General features: G+C 35.6%; 1 protein-coding gene and 1 pseudogene across 2 annotated transcripts in view; both read left to right on the top strand.

Moving 5' to 3' along the window:
* Positions 1 to 6,702: 6,702 nt before the first annotated feature.
* The window catches only part of LOC131070002 (COP9 signalosome complex subunit 7), a 39,326-nt gene continuing 30,342 nt past the window's right edge, over positions 6,703 to 15,686 (top strand). The window contains exons 1-3 of one of the 2 annotated variants that reach the window (XM_058005555.2): positions 6,703 to 6,838; positions 6,993 to 7,160; positions 12,768 to 12,843. In XM_058005555.2, coding sequence (XP_057861538.1) covers positions 7,002 to 7,160; positions 12,768 to 12,843 — 235 coding nt within the window. In that variant the 5' untranslated portion in view covers positions 6,703 to 6,838; positions 6,993 to 7,001. Of the gene's footprint in view, positions 7,161 to 12,767; positions 12,844 to 15,686 lie in introns of both variants that reach the window. The other variant, XM_058005556.1, reaches the window with a different exon arrangement.
* Positions 9,700 to 10,826, top strand: LOC131069978 (small ribosomal subunit protein RACK1-like; annotated as a pseudogene).

The raw sequence follows: 15,686 nt of genomic DNA, 5'->3' as shown, positions 1-15,686 counted from the left end.
ACAAATTAAACTTTGGAATGTGCTCTCATTCAAAAATATTTTATTGGAAAAAGATTTAGTCACAAAAGAACTCAATGATATCCATCATCATATCATTTTCAATGGGATGGATGCTTCCACTTATGATAAGCAAAGAGATTTACAAGCCAAATAGGAAGAACTTAGCAAAAGAGAAGAAATCTATTGGAAACAAAAATCTAGAGAACTATGGCTGAAAGAAGGGGATAGGAATACAAAAAAATTTCATGCATATGCAAAAGCAAAAAGAGCAACAACCACTATTTTTTTAATTAATGATGGTAAGATAGGCAAAGTCCTCACTAAGGTGAAGGAGATCTAGGATGAAGGAGTTACCTTTTTCAAGTCCTTGTTAGCTCCTCTCCCTTTTGCAAATGTTAATAATGCCAATGTTTATGACCAAGAAGTCTTATCTCCCATTCCTTCTCTGGTATCACAACAAGATAATGATATTCTTATGAAACCCTTCACTCTAGAAGAAGTGCATAAGGTAGCTTTCTCACTATCCCCAGACAAAGCTTCGGGGCTTGATGGATTCACAACCCTTTTTTTCCAAAAATGTTGGGATGTAATTTGTGTTGATATGGTGGCTGTTCTGGAAGAATCTAGAAGAACCTCCTCAATTTTAAAAATGTTCAATACCATAAATATTGGAATCATCCCCAAAGTCAAGGACCCAAAGACTTTTGTAGAATTCAGGCCTATTCACTATGCAACACTATCTACAAAATCATCACGAAGGCCATCTACCTCAGATTGACATATCTAATTCCAAAAATTATTTCTCTTGAACAAGGGGGATTCGTTCTTGGAATGGAATCTTCTGAAGGTTCTCTAGTTGCTCACGAAGTCCTACACTCAATTCGGTTGTCTCAATTGCCTTCATTTATTGTTAAACTTGACATGATGAAAACATATGATAAGGTGGATTAGAATTTCCTTTTAAAAGTTCTTCACAAATTCGGTTTATCAGATAAATGGTGTAAATGGATCAAGGCATGTGTTTTAGGAGCAACTTTTTCAGTCATCATCAATGGGTCCCCAATGGGGTTTTTCTCCGGGACTCAAGGTCTTATACAAGGGGATCCTTTATCCCCTTTTCTATTCATAATCATGGTTGAAGCCCTTAGCAAATTAATCAGCTCTAAGAAGGATAGTGGTAATTGGTAGGGGATTCTTATTCCAAGAACTAATATTGTTGTCACCCATACTTTATTTGCAGATGACACCCTTCTCTATGGTAAATCATCTATCTCTGAAGCTAAGCATTTGAAACATTCCTTGGAAGCTTACTTGTCAGCCTCAAATCAAAGGATTAATGCACACAAATCCAAAATATTCATATTCGATAGAAGGTCGGCTGTTATAAAATAGATTATTAAAATCTTTGGTTTTAAGATTGAGGAACTTCCCTATACTTATTTAGGCATCTCCCTCTTTATGAGAGCTAATAGGTCTTCTTACTGGAAAAATATTATAAATAGAATTAAAGACAGAATTGCAGCCTGGAAAGTTAGATGGCTCTCTCTCAGGAAAAATTCTCCTCATCAAAACTGTCCTAACTACAATCCCTAATTATTACATCTCTATGCTCAAGGCTCCTAAATCTATTGTAACACAGATAGAGAAAATTATCAAAAAATTCCTTTGGAAAGGAAACTTATCTCAAGGAAACAAGATTCCACTTGCTTCTCTATCCAGCATGTCGAATGATAAGGTCTTAGGAGGGGTAGGTCTACATGATGTTTCTAAACGAAATATGGGATTTGGAGGCAAGCTGGTCTAGAAAATGTATGATAAAACTAACATGAAATGGTGTCAAATTATGTAAGCGAAATACCTTGACTCTTCTCTCCCCAATAGAATCTTTACAATCTCTAATACCCCCAAAGGTTCTGCTATGTGGAACATCACGATGTTATCCAGATAAGTGATCACATCTTATATCTCCTGGCAAGTGAATAATGGTGAATTAATCCTTTTCTGGAATGACTCCTGGAATGGGTACACTCCATTATCCCAACTGCAAATTTTACAAGATGTAATTTCATCTGCTATCCAAAAGTGGGGAGATAAACTTATTGATTATGTAGATGCAGTTGAATTATATTCAGGGAAGGTAATTTGGAAAGATTTCTCTGAAATAATTGATGATAACAATGCTCTGGGATTTGTCCTTGAATCTTTAGCTCATCGAGTAATTTTTTTGTCTAACAAGGAAGACAAAGTGATTTGGGCTCCTTCTAAATATGGCTCTTATTCAGTTAAGCTCAGTTATAAATGTCTTCAACAAAAGGTCACACAACACATCAAACAAAGGCCTTTCATCTTCTACTGGAACAATATAATTTTACCAAAAGCAGGATGCTTCTCATGGCTGGCCCTAAAAAAAAAATCTTACTAGTGACAAATTGCATAAACTACAGATTGCTCAACCTTTTTTATGTGTTTTATGTGGCCATGCTAATGAGGATGCAGACCATCTATTTTTCCAATGCTCTTTTTCTTGTCAATGTTGGTGCCTCGTTTTGAATAAACCGAGTCTCTCTATGCCTCTCCCAAACTCCCTTTGGGACTTATTTCAATCATGACCAATTTTGTTTAGATCCTCCTTTTTTTCTTGCATTTGGTGGGTAATTCCAGCTACAGTGATATGGTCAATATGGTGGAGAGGAACAAAAGAATTTTCAGGAATCAACCATCTTTTATTGAATCCCTTTTTGAAAGTTTAGAATCAACAATTTCAAAATTGGTTAACTCTTATGTGCAGAAGCATTATTCTTTGATATTTACCTTATGGGATGCAAATATTCTTAAGGAATGGAAATAGGTTGTTTTTCCTACTTCTCCTTTGCCCTCATCAGACAATAAAATTAAAATTGACAGAGCCTCTATCATCTGGCAACTTCCTCAGACTAACTTTGTTAATTAATTTTGATGGCTCTTCATGAGGGAATCCAGGTATTTTAGGTGCTGGATCCTGCATTAGGGATGATAAAGGGAGATTAAGAGCCTACAAATCATCTACATTGCCTCCAGGTACTAATAATTTGGCTGAATCTCAGGCTTTGCTTCAAGGGTTGATTCTAGCCAAACAAATGGGATACATTAAAATTCATGCTAAGGGGGATTCCTCTATTATTATTAATGCTTGTAAGTGTAGGAATTCTTTTAACTGACATATCCATTATGTTCTCACTCAAGTGTGGAATCTATTAGACTCTTTTAAGGAAGTTAATTTGTCACACACATATAGGGGAGGAAACAGGCTCGCGGATAGGCTAGCCAGCTTGGGTTGTGATGGTGTAGTTGCTGACTCAGTAAAAGATGGCTTTAATTTAAACTTTATCCTTTCTTACATGGATGATACATTAAAGTCGGATTTTATCCTTGCAGGAAAAGATTAGCCGCTCAAAAATACTCTAATCATTATTTCAAGTTTGCTTGGTTTGCATTGATATGATTTTTGCAGGAGATATATTACACGTACCGAGATATTAGTTACTATCCTTACGGTCGTATGTGCAAATAGTTATTAATTGGCCTATCGGCGACTGCTACCATGGCAAAAATCTAGATTTGTTATCTTCGAGCATGCGAGAATTTTGCTCTATGTGCCAGTATTTACTACTCTCGAATTCCAAGGTTTGAGCAGACAGATTGTTATTATTATCTTCTTCTCCAAGTTTCTGGCAATTTTATCCCTCTTTCAATAGGCGAGTTTTTTTCGCTTGCCAAGCTATCATTTTCTCAATGCAGCTAGACAGGGACATTAAAGGGATGAGTGACATTCAAAATTTTCCAATATGTCATACACGCCGAAGAGAGCACCTTGAATACATGCCTCACAATTACATGGTTAACATTTCCATGCAAGAATGGGAGCAACCTTTCTCAGAACACATATCAGATGAACATCTTGGCTCGGTTTTTCTTTCCCACAGTTACCAGGTGCGGAAGAGTATAAAAAGGATTATTGGGGAGCATATCCTGTTTCCCCAATCAAGGAGAATTATTTTCCCCTCTCAATTGGTGTCAATTTTCCTTCCAAACAATGAGCTTTTATCTGCAGTGCAGAGGTACGACTTATGGGATGGGGTAGCTTACATAGGTGGTATTTTCCCGCAATATCTCCTCCTTAACATGCATGTTTTCCTTTCAATTTATGACAACATCAAATACTCTTTGGAAACGCATAATTATGCTTTTATTCAGAAGGTTTTAGATAGGCACTATAAGGACATTGGGCATGAAATGATGGTCCAAATTAAACAGAAAGTCAATGCCCATCTTATCCTCCTTCACGCTCCCTCTGTTGATGCAAGAGATCCGAATGCTCCACTAGCCACTCTGTATAGTCCCGTACCAAACCTTAATGCTCCTCCTCAGCATGGCCTTATTTTGGAAGGTGGCAATATCAGTTCTACCTCATTACAATAGGCTTCCAGAGATATGATCTTACCTGTTTGATCTACATATTGACTCGAAAAGATATCCAGTGGTCATGGAAGAATAGATTTCTGCAAATCTCTATTTCAAAAGTTTTTGCTATGTTAAAATACGATGGTGCCTTCAGCAGATATTAGCACTTTTTGATTGGTCGACTTCTGAAAGTTTTTGTAACTTATATCTGTCGGCGTCGCTTGGGTCTACTTAGCATCTTATGTTAATGACTAATTATCATCTTTGTAAATGAGTCATTGACCCTGTTTTGGGAATGACCCTTCACTTCTCCTAGCCTCGATTTTTAGATTTTAGGTTTTAGGTTTTACTCTTTAGTTTTTTAGGTCTCCTTCTTGTCGAGTCGAGCTATAACCAGAGGTCTTTCCTATCGGTATGCTCGTCGAGCCAGGTTTTTTTGTATATATATATATATATATATATATATATATGTGGAAGATATATATATATAAGTGGTCTTCCACTTTTGCCAAAAAAATAAAATAAATATATTATATATTTTCCTAACACTTATCATAATGATATTACATATTCACTCTTAAAAGATATTTCATATAACTATGCTTACATGCTTTGTGGCAATTATATATTTTTATTAACACTTATCATGATGATATTTAACACTTATTTATGCTTCTAAGATCTTTCATATAACATCCATGGCTAATTTCACCTATATCCCTATTTGGGGGTAACAATAGGGGACTTTGGTACCTTCCATTATATGTGCTCTCATGAAAATTCACCAATATCTTCTTAATGGTACCACAAGATGCTATCATTCTATTTCTATATGATCATTGTACCTTCAAAAAGTACAATATTTTACATATATTTTTTATTCTCTTCCAAATTAATTACATTATTTGCATGCAACTAATTGAAGAGGGTGCTACAATGACATCAATATTCCTTTTTTGAGTATAGTTGTAGTATCCAACACATGATCCTAATATGCTATATATACATGGAACCACATTACTCTTATTGCTCCAAATTGGTATCTATCAATATTGTGGTCCCTAGGTGGTATCCTTGTTCCACCACAAGTGGAGCATCTCTCACTCCTCTCATTTGATTAAAAACACCATATTTTTATTTCAAAGTCCAACATAATGCTGCTCATCAAACTCTCTTATATTTTTGCAAGTGTCCAGTATGGAGCACTTATTTCTTAGCACTTATCCATGAATTTCTACTTTGACATGCATTGTCATAGCAATTCTCATGCAAGTCAAAATAAGCACAAAAAGTCATGGTGAAGATTGCATGTCTTACATTTATCCCATTCCACTTGGTCTCATTGTGGCTTGGTTGTGCTTTATGTGATGACAAATGAACAAGTGGCATAGTTTTTGTTGAAAGTCGGCACATAACCCAAAAATTATTTGATCTTATCTACACCTGTTCTTAGGAGCCAATTTTAACCCTTATTTTATCCATTTTTTCCCCTAGGTTTAGATTTGTAATTTGTATAAGTGATCTAGGTCGGTTGCGTGATATGAGGAAATTGACCAAAATCTTTTAAATTTTAAATTCAAACTTGGGGCCAACCTAACCCTTCCTACTAGTCAGCATGTATTGACTTGAAGTGTAAAATATTTCATTTGCAACCCTCAGAGTTGTGCTTAAGAACCGATCTAGTTCATTTCCACACATCTAATCATCCAATACCTAGATATCTTGCACAAAGTTAGAACATTCAATCACAATGTCAAAATATTCATACTACATTACCTTGTTGCATTGATATATGGGAAATTCTCTATATGTTTGCTTATTGTCTTTGATATTTTTTATAATTGTTTAATTGATCAATCCAAAGGTTTGAGCAAAAGAGAATGCCTAAAAAAACCCAAATGTGTTCCTAAACACTATTACAAAGCTAAATTGTATTATAGACATTTATATGAACAATTTTTTTTTATTATTGTACAAATCAAAGAATGCATCAAAATTTAGATTTGTAAGCACAAATTAGATTCATACTATATATCACTTTTGTAGTTATGATTAAATGACCCACAATAAACATTAAATATTTAAATCAAAACATTCATTTGAACTTTCTTTATTTTTTACATGTGAATAAAGCAATTATAACTATTTATTACAACGCATCCTTATTAAATTTCTTGTACTTTTATTTAAAATTTTACTCCAAATAACTGTTTAATTATTTAAAAAAACAAGGTTGTTTATTTCTCTTTGCAAATGTATATAGCTTTCCAATAAAATAAATAAATTTTGATGGCCTCCACAGTTAGAGGAAGTTACGAAGGAGGAAAAACATCCTTTGATTCGATCTCAAAGCTTGCAATATAAGCATCACTTGCTTTCCTCTTTGGGGATTTTCTTTGTTCGTTATCCCTGCATATCGAACAATCCTTTTCTGTTTCATTTATATACACAGCGAGGAATCGAGATTTCCTTCTATTATTGTAGTCTTGGTCTCGCTTAAATCAATATATACCATATTAGTAAATTTTTAATGTTTTGCTGAACAAACACAGAAAAAACTAATGGAGATTGAGCAGAGGCAGGCAGAGTTTGTACAGCAATTTGTGAAGGAAGCCGAGAATGCCAGAGGGCTGGAAGCGGCCAGATTGATAGCAAACGCTACATCACACCCTTCCTTATTTGCTTTCTCAGAGATTTTGTCAGTACCCAATATCTTGGAGGTTAGTATTCTTTGTTTAGCGTGTTAGTTTTCTTTTTTGGTTATGTAACGGAGTAAGATTTGATCTCGTGACCTTCTATCAACAATTGAAAGTTTTACTCGGCGGGACTCGAATTCGCAACCTCTTGTTGCCAATTAGAGGCTCTAACTACTGTTCAATGTGTACTAAATTTGCCCTTTTCAGATTGCAGTTCATTCACTTTTATATTTAAGAGTATTTTCTTTGCAGTGCATTAGATTGCAATGTTTTTCTAGGATCAATTAAGTAGTTAAATTAGGTTCTGATGTATCATCTCTTTAGTGGAGTCTGGACCTATCATTAGTGGCGGAACCTAATTCATTCACTTTTTTCCTTTAACTTGGTATGTGCAGTGGAGTTGAATGCTTGGCATTCCACATAGGATTGTTATGTTCATCGGGACTTTTACCTACTCGTTGATTTCGCAATTTTCTGTCTAGGTTTAAGCTTTTGGTATATTTTGTCACTATAATAGCATATAGAACATCGAGGTCTTCTTCAGCGTGGTTCTGTATGGTATAGGTAATACCAAGTCGTTGTCAGAAAATAGATTTGGTACAAATTCTATGAAATATTTGGGCTAAATATAGTTTTCGTGGTGGGCTACAGTTTCCATCATCTGAATTGTGTTCCACCTTTTACACAATGTGAACGTTCACTGTGGTAGATCTGGTTTCTTTTGAATCATTACTTACGAGTTTTGGGTCATTCAGGGAAAGACTTTGACATTTAATTTTATATGCAGTCAAAGTACTGAAATATGATATCTAAGGGCATGTCTCCATGCTGCTGCTTAGCTTATTTTGGCTAGCAGCAGCTGCTCAACTTTTTTAGGAGTAATTTGTGGAGCAGGTGGCCTCATGAAAAGTAAAATGGCTGCTTACTTTTATGCAATCATGTTAAATCATTTTTGTAATTGAAATTATTAGTAATAGTTTTGTAAATAAAAATTGTAGGCAAAATTATAGGCAAATAGAAAGGAGAGGGAACAATATGGTAAAGCTACATGTCTGTTTTTTCAATAAGCAGCCACTGCTTATTTCTAGCCCCCCTTTTTTTCCAAAGCTTATTTTCAACTTTTAAGCAGCTGCTGCTCCACTAAAATAGGGGAAGATTCTAATTTATCCTTTTTGCCTAATTAAAATTTTACATGGGAACACTCTGGCTGCTTAAATTTAAGCAGATAAGCAGCAGCATGGGGACATGGGGTAACAATGTTAATCTAGTGAAACTGCAGATCCATAAAAGGAAAGTTCTGGTTTTGTTTGGCTATAGTTCAGTGTTTGGCCCAGGGCCTCTTGTCCACTTTTACACTGTCATTGGAGTACAAATGCATTAAAAGGTGACATAATGCAACGGCTAGTGAATAGTTGTAGAAACCAAAGGACAAATGTTGCCCTAGGTTGAAGAGGCAAAACTTGTCATTGACATAATGATAGAGGAAAAAGCTAATAGGATATATAAAATCTAATTTGAGGATAGGGCTTAATGAAATTATACAGTGTCTGTTTTGATTTATTGAAATTCGGTTAACAATTTTCAAGTTTAATTCGATTGACTTTTTTTTTTGATAAAAAGTAAAACAAAACTATATCATCACCAGAAAGGTCAACATCTGTTTTACCAGGTTTCCAGACGCTAGAATTCTAAAATAAACCGAGGCACCTGTCCAGTTGAGGTTGGTCACACAGGGTATCGAAAACAAGTAATTATGCCAATTTATGACAGTGTAGCCATATATCTGGAGTAATTACCCATGAAATAAGGTAAATTCCAAGTATTCCATCTAAAAAAGAGTCTCATCTGGGTGCTGGGGTTAAGTAATATGCTGCAATTTAAGTAATTTGCAGCAAATTGTATTTATAGTGAACAATTTTTCTATATTTGACCTTAATAGACCGCATACAGGTTAGAAGCATAAATGTGTGTCTCACTTGTAGGACACATGCTGATTTTTGTTGTTGTGTAGCTAGGTCGGATCCCTTCTAGGGCCGACCTAGTGTACAAAATGCCAAGTGGCCTGTCTGCCTTGGCATTTGGATATCTCAGTTGTATGAGTCTAATTTGGGGCAGACCCTATTTGGGCGAACCACTTGTGTGTAACTTGTGATTAAGTTAAATGTAACTTGCAACTAAGGGAGACTCATATGTAACTTGTAATATATAGGTCTGACCCCTTCCTTGGCGCCAAAAATATATGGCCGATTTGAGGTCTATTAGGAGGTGTTGATTCATATATATGCAAGGTCATGATTGCATCAAAGACATGAATTCAACAACATGAAGGTCATGTACTGTGCTTGGGGGTGACAATAAGAGTTTATCGTCTATGGTTGGGAAGGCAACAGATCTGATGTTTGCCTGTGGTTACGAGCACTACCATAAAATTCAACATGGTATTAGAGCGGGTTCCTTCTATAGAGCCTAACCGCTTGAAGGTAGATCCTGTGTTTTTGAGGGAGTTCAATACACTCAAGCGAATTACTTCTCTAATCAGCGAATTCATCTATGTATCCAGCGAATGCTTCTAAGAAGTCAGCGAATCCTCCTAAGAGGTCAGCGAATTCTTCTTGAAGTCAGCGAACATCATTTGAAGGACTGTGAACTGGTTTCAAGAGGCAGCGATCATCATTGGAAGATCAACATTAATCACTTGAAGGGCAGTGAACAGCAAAATCCATCCTATAGTGGCAGCTGACCAAAGACATGACCTATGGCATGCCGAGGCGTCGCCTCACGGGCCACTCTCACTTCGTACAGGACTTGGTGATCTCATCAGATGGGCAGTTTGCTTTGTTGGGGTTGTGGGACGATGAGTTGAGGTTCTAGGATCTCAACACTAGCCTCACCACTCGGCGCTTCATGGGGCACTCCAAGGATGCCCTCAATGTGGCCTTCTCCATTGACAATCGTCAGATTGTGTCCGCCTCGCGTGACCGCACAATCAAGCTGTGGAACACTTTGGGCAAGTGCAAGTACACCATCCAGGTCGATGCTGATGGACACTCTAATTGGATTAGTTGCGTCCGCTTCAGCCCCTCTGCTACTAACCCCACCATTGTATTGGGATCCTAGGACCGCATCGTCAAGGTCTGGAACCTCTCCAACCTGCAAGCTCAAGAACACACTTGTAGGCCATGGCGGCTATGTGAACACTGTCGCCGTCTCGCCCGATGGCTCACTTTGCGCCAGCGGTGGGAAGGATGGGGTTACTGTGCTCTGGAACCTTGCTGAGGGCAAGAGGCTTTATTCACTCGATGCAGGGTACATCTTCTACGCCCTCTGCTTCAGCCCCAACAGGTATTGGCTTTGTGCCGCCACGTAGCAGTACGTTAAAGATTTGGGATCTCAAGAGTAAGAGCATTATTGCTGTTCTTCGTCCCGATTTCATGCCCACCAAGAAATCCCAGGATGAATCAAAGATTGCATTAAGGAAGGAAGATTGCTTGCATTTCTTCGCAGAGGAAGAATCAACATTCAGAGGGAGTTTGACATATCGTCAGAAGCAACCTTGGATGAAGAGGTCAAAAGGTTGATATCTGCTTCAGAGGGAGCCTGATTTTTTCAGCTTCATAGGGAGCCTTACATTTCAGCTTTAGAGGGAGCTACATTGTCATGAAGATTTGGTTAATAAGTTCTTCTCTGTGAGGGAGAAGTTCGAGGTGCAGTCCCTTGTTAATGCATTTTCTCTGGGAGAAGTTTGAGGTGAAAGCCCTCATTCCACCCTTTGCTTGGGAAAATAGCAAACAATGGAAAAAAATTCAGAAAAATAAGGCTACTCTTTGTATTAATGCTTTCCTTTCAACAAAAAAACTTAATTAATTTGGTTATATACAAAAAGAGATGCATTATGGAGAAATGTCTCTAAATTATATTTATTCTCATTCAAAAATTAATAAATTAATAATATATAAAATACACAACAAAGTGCCCCATGTATCAATTTTAATGATATTTGTTCAAGAAATTACATAGTTACCGGGAGACCCGTCTCCTACCCCTGGAGACCCGTACCGGTATCGGATACTTCTCCGGAAACTTCTTGACGCATAAGGTGCTTTTGGCTGCCATCTCCTGCCGTCTCCAAAGTCTCCCGACTGAAAATTGATGTCTCCTCCTAGAAAACTTAGGGCAAAATGCAGTAAAAAGGCAAAAAAAAAAAGCAAACAAATAAGATAAGCTTGCAACAAAGAAAAGTCATAGGGAAATGACTACTAAGTAAACTGTTTCATAGGAAGACAAAAATCCATGCAAAGTTATAGTGATCAGATCTATTGACAATGTAGACTTTTTGAGAGGACTGATTTCTTATCATTGTAATAGTCTAAAGAGAAGTTACCTTTACTATTTAGCCGACAATATTGAGTGTGCTCAACATCTATATTACCTTACTTTCACTAAACAATTTAGACTGGCTTTGCTATCAGCAATATAAGCAATATTAATTTCAATTTTTGTTCAATTTTAAAGTTAATGGTAAACTTTACCACTGTTCCTGTTTTCAAAGTTCTGTCATGATATGTTTTGGAAATTATTAAATATTATTTATTAAAAAATTGCCGTCTCCAAGTACCCCCGTCTCCTATTTTTGAAAATTAGTCGTACCAGTACCGGTACCAGTCTCCGGAGTCTCCAAGTACCCCCGTCTCCTAGTAACCTTGAGAAATTATGAAAAGATTTTATTTATGACTCAAATTATGTGTTACAGGAAAATACTTCTCACTAAAAATACTATTAAGGATTAAAAAACACTTTATTAACAAATATTTAAAAATGAGACATTATTTTAAATCTGATTTAAAAATTAGAAATATCTACACAGGAGATTTCACAATCATTAGTTTACATTATCTTCAAATTTTTAACAGTTTGCTTGCTTGAATTGAGAAAAATTACATTTAAAATAAAAATGTTGATTTGCACAGCCCACTTAGGCCAACAATCTTGTCACCCAGGGGTTTGTTGTGCAAAGGCACAGTTTGAAAAATCAAAGAGTATTTCAAGTTTTTCAGCACAGAATAGTCCTCACCTTTCTGTTAAAGCGTCAAGGAACTCAAAAGCAATGCATTTTAACTTTTTGGCATCATTTATAAAGTTGTAAATTTTTTATGACTCCGAATTTCACTAACGTCCACAAATCCTTTTCTACAATCGTGCCCTTATTATATCTTGGCGCTTTCTGGGTTTGTGCATCGCATCTTTATCACGCCTCTTCTGGTAAAATTCATTTTCTTGAACGATATTTTGTGTGTAATGAGTCCTTCTGGCATTGCTTTTTGATTCTAGTTTCCTAATTGTTTCCTTTAACTGCATAAAATACTATATTTAGTTTACTTGATAGGTGTAGTTTTGCATACAACAGGCTTGGTTTGTAAATACTATTGTTTAAAAACTGTTTTTGTGTCTGGATATTGCATTTTTTTTTGCCTTGAACCATGAGGAAATTTTATTCTTAATAAGAAATCTTATGAAGAAATATTTTAGCTATGCTTTTAAAACAATCTTGGTTAGTGGGTGTCCGGATCTCTAGAGAAGTGTTATCATTATTTTTCAATTGGAAACTGGACTTTTTTTTTTTTTTCTGTGCAGCTTCATGGAACAGAACTCTCTAATTTTCTGGATCTGCTTCGCTTGTTTGCACATGGCACATGGAATGATTACAAAAGTGAGTTATCTCCCTTAAAATGTGTTGCTATTTCTGCACTGCTCTGATGGAATCCTTTGTTGTTATGATGTCAGTATCCTGTTTCATCTATTTGTGCCTGATATATTCTAATTGATAATATTCTTATAGCTAGGGTACATTAGACTTGAAACATGTCTTTTAAAAATTGCTAGAGTTTCGAATAACTTATGTAGATTTTAGCTAGATGATGGTGGTTTTGGGGTATATTAACCCCACATATAATTTGCAGATTATTTTGAAGTAGTTTATTGCTTGCAGCTGTTTAGGTTGATGTTTTACACATTTCGGTCTATATTAGGAACGTTGGTTCTTGAGCTTGTTTCATATTTTGCTTTACAATTACATCCTCTACTTCTGGATTTTGTTTGGAAATGTTCCTGTCTAGCTGGGTTTAAGTTCTGTGTTCATCATGTTTTTCTGTTGGGAAAGGCATTGACAACAGTCACTAAACTTCTTGTTGTTGGTTGTAGGTGCATTATACTCTCCAAATGTTACTCAATATCTTGTTAGTTGTTTGATATCAATGTAACTCCCACTTTTTCCCAATTTGGATCATTTGTTTGCATTCCGGAGATTAAACACATGGTTGTTTTTTGCCTTCCTGTGATTATATTAAACAGCTGCAAGCAATTAATATTAAAATTAAAGGGAAATATTTATTTATATGTGATTATCTTTACTAGAGGACTATCATTCTGAATCTCCTTTGAGCTAATAGTTTTCCCTTTGTTGTGATGAATAATGTCTAAAAGCATGATGGTGAACTCAAACCTTCTAACCGTCAAGTTGCTGTGACTTGCAAATTTTATATTGGAAGCCTTTTTTTAACTGGAACTCGACAGAAATTATTATTTAGAATTAATATGAGACAAGACTGTTTGTGATACTATGGCCATTGCAATTTCTATATATTTTTTCACAGGCTAGGCATCTCCCATCTCCAGGGATTTCTAGAGTTAGACATAAAAATATGTCTAAAAAATATCTTACAAGTATTTCATAACAGGAAGGCAAAAAGCAACCATGTGTTTAATCTGAGGAATGCAAACAACTAACAAGAGATTGAGTAACATTTGGAGAGTATAATGCACCTACAACCAACAAGAAGAACTTAGATATTAATATTAACTTTAAGTATTTATAATTTTATTAATATGTTAAATATCAATACAATTTAAGTTTTATGAAAATTAATTTATGTAATAAGTTTGTTATCATTATCATTAATTTTATTTGTATTTAGTATTTAATTTAAATAAGTTTAATATTTCTTATTAATAAAATAATAATATTTAGGTATAAAATAATAAATTATATACATATTTTTTTAAAGAAGGGGTAAACGCTTTTGACTCGGAGCTATGAACCGGTGAGGTCACAAATGGGGGACCTCATCCCCATTTAAAAATTCAACAATATCACCCCAATGGGGTTTGAGCCTTGATGGCAAGAACAACAACACCACAACTTAACCATCACACTATTCTACTATCGACAAATAATAAATTGTATTTTAATATAACAATATATTTTTAATTTTATATATATATATATATATATATATATATATCATAGTTACAGGACTCGTAGAGTTTGGCCCAAACTCTGCAAGTCCTGAGGCGGGTCACCTCGGTCGAGGCAGACCGTGGACTTGGAGGCAGATGAGTTTGACCGGGTCTGCACAGACTCACCAAGTCTGGACCCTAGGACTCTGCCGCCTAGCAAGGTTAAAAAAAGCCAATTTTTTTTATAGTTTATAGTTTACAGAAAAATAGGGTTAGAATGTTAGCCAATAGAAAAATAACTCTCGACGCCTTTATAAAATAATAAAAGTCGTTTGAGCCAGGGAGTGTGTTAGGGGCGTTGCCCCTTGACCCCGTCTTGGGGGTGCTGCCCCCAAACCCCCGTTGAATAATTTGGGGGGAAACTGCGCTGATAAAAGTGGGGAAAATTTAGCCTCCAAGTCTGATTAGGCTCCATATAACAACATAAAGCAATTCTTTCTAGTTTTACGAACAAATTAAGATCTGCACTGCTGATTTGTTTGCAACATTCTTCACTTCGAGGGACATTCCTTTTCACATGGTATTGGATACTAACTGCATCATGAACTACTTGCACAATGATTTCTTCACCTGTGGAGATGCTTAAACCACTACCAAGAATGAACCAGACACATTGTTTCCAGTGATTGCACCATGGTAAACCACTTATTTAAGGAATCTAAGATTAGTTCATCTGGTTAAACATTTAATTCTCTCTACCCAGATTCTTATACAACACACTGGAAAATAACAAAGTGGTATGTGTTAATTTAAATAAACAAAACATGCTCATACAATTACCATACATTCTACATGTACTTGAGATGATAATGAGTTCTCTAGTTACAATGCTCCTCTGAGCCTTAGACTTCTAGGATCCTCTAGTTACAATGCTCCTTTGAGCCTTAACTTTAAAAATTAAAATAGAATGTATTGGCTCCTCTAAGCCTTAGACTTCTAGGCTCTAGCTTTTATGTTGACATATGTTTTGAACTTCTGATGCCATGGATTTCATATTCCATAAATTTGTAGACATTTGACCCTATATATTTATAATATGTTATTTAGTTTAGCTTATTTCCTTCAGCTCAAGCCTAAAATTTGTGTTTATACTTATGCGATGAATGTAAACTTGTGTATGTGTTCAAAGTAGTTTCTATTTGATGAGATTATTGTGTTTTTGAGGTTTATTTATTCCCTACTAGGAGGCTGCGAGTTTATCAATCATTAAATATTATTATGCCTCAAATTAAGTGTTTGAGATTAGTGAACAACTAA

This window comes from Cryptomeria japonica, chromosome 6, assembly GCF_030272615.1.
Source record: "Cryptomeria japonica chromosome 6, Sugi_1.0, whole genome shotgun sequence".
Classification (NCBI taxonomy): Eukaryota; Viridiplantae; Streptophyta; class Pinopsida; order Cupressales; family Cupressaceae; genus Cryptomeria; species Cryptomeria japonica.
This window is presented reverse-complemented; position numbering and strand designations above follow the sequence as displayed.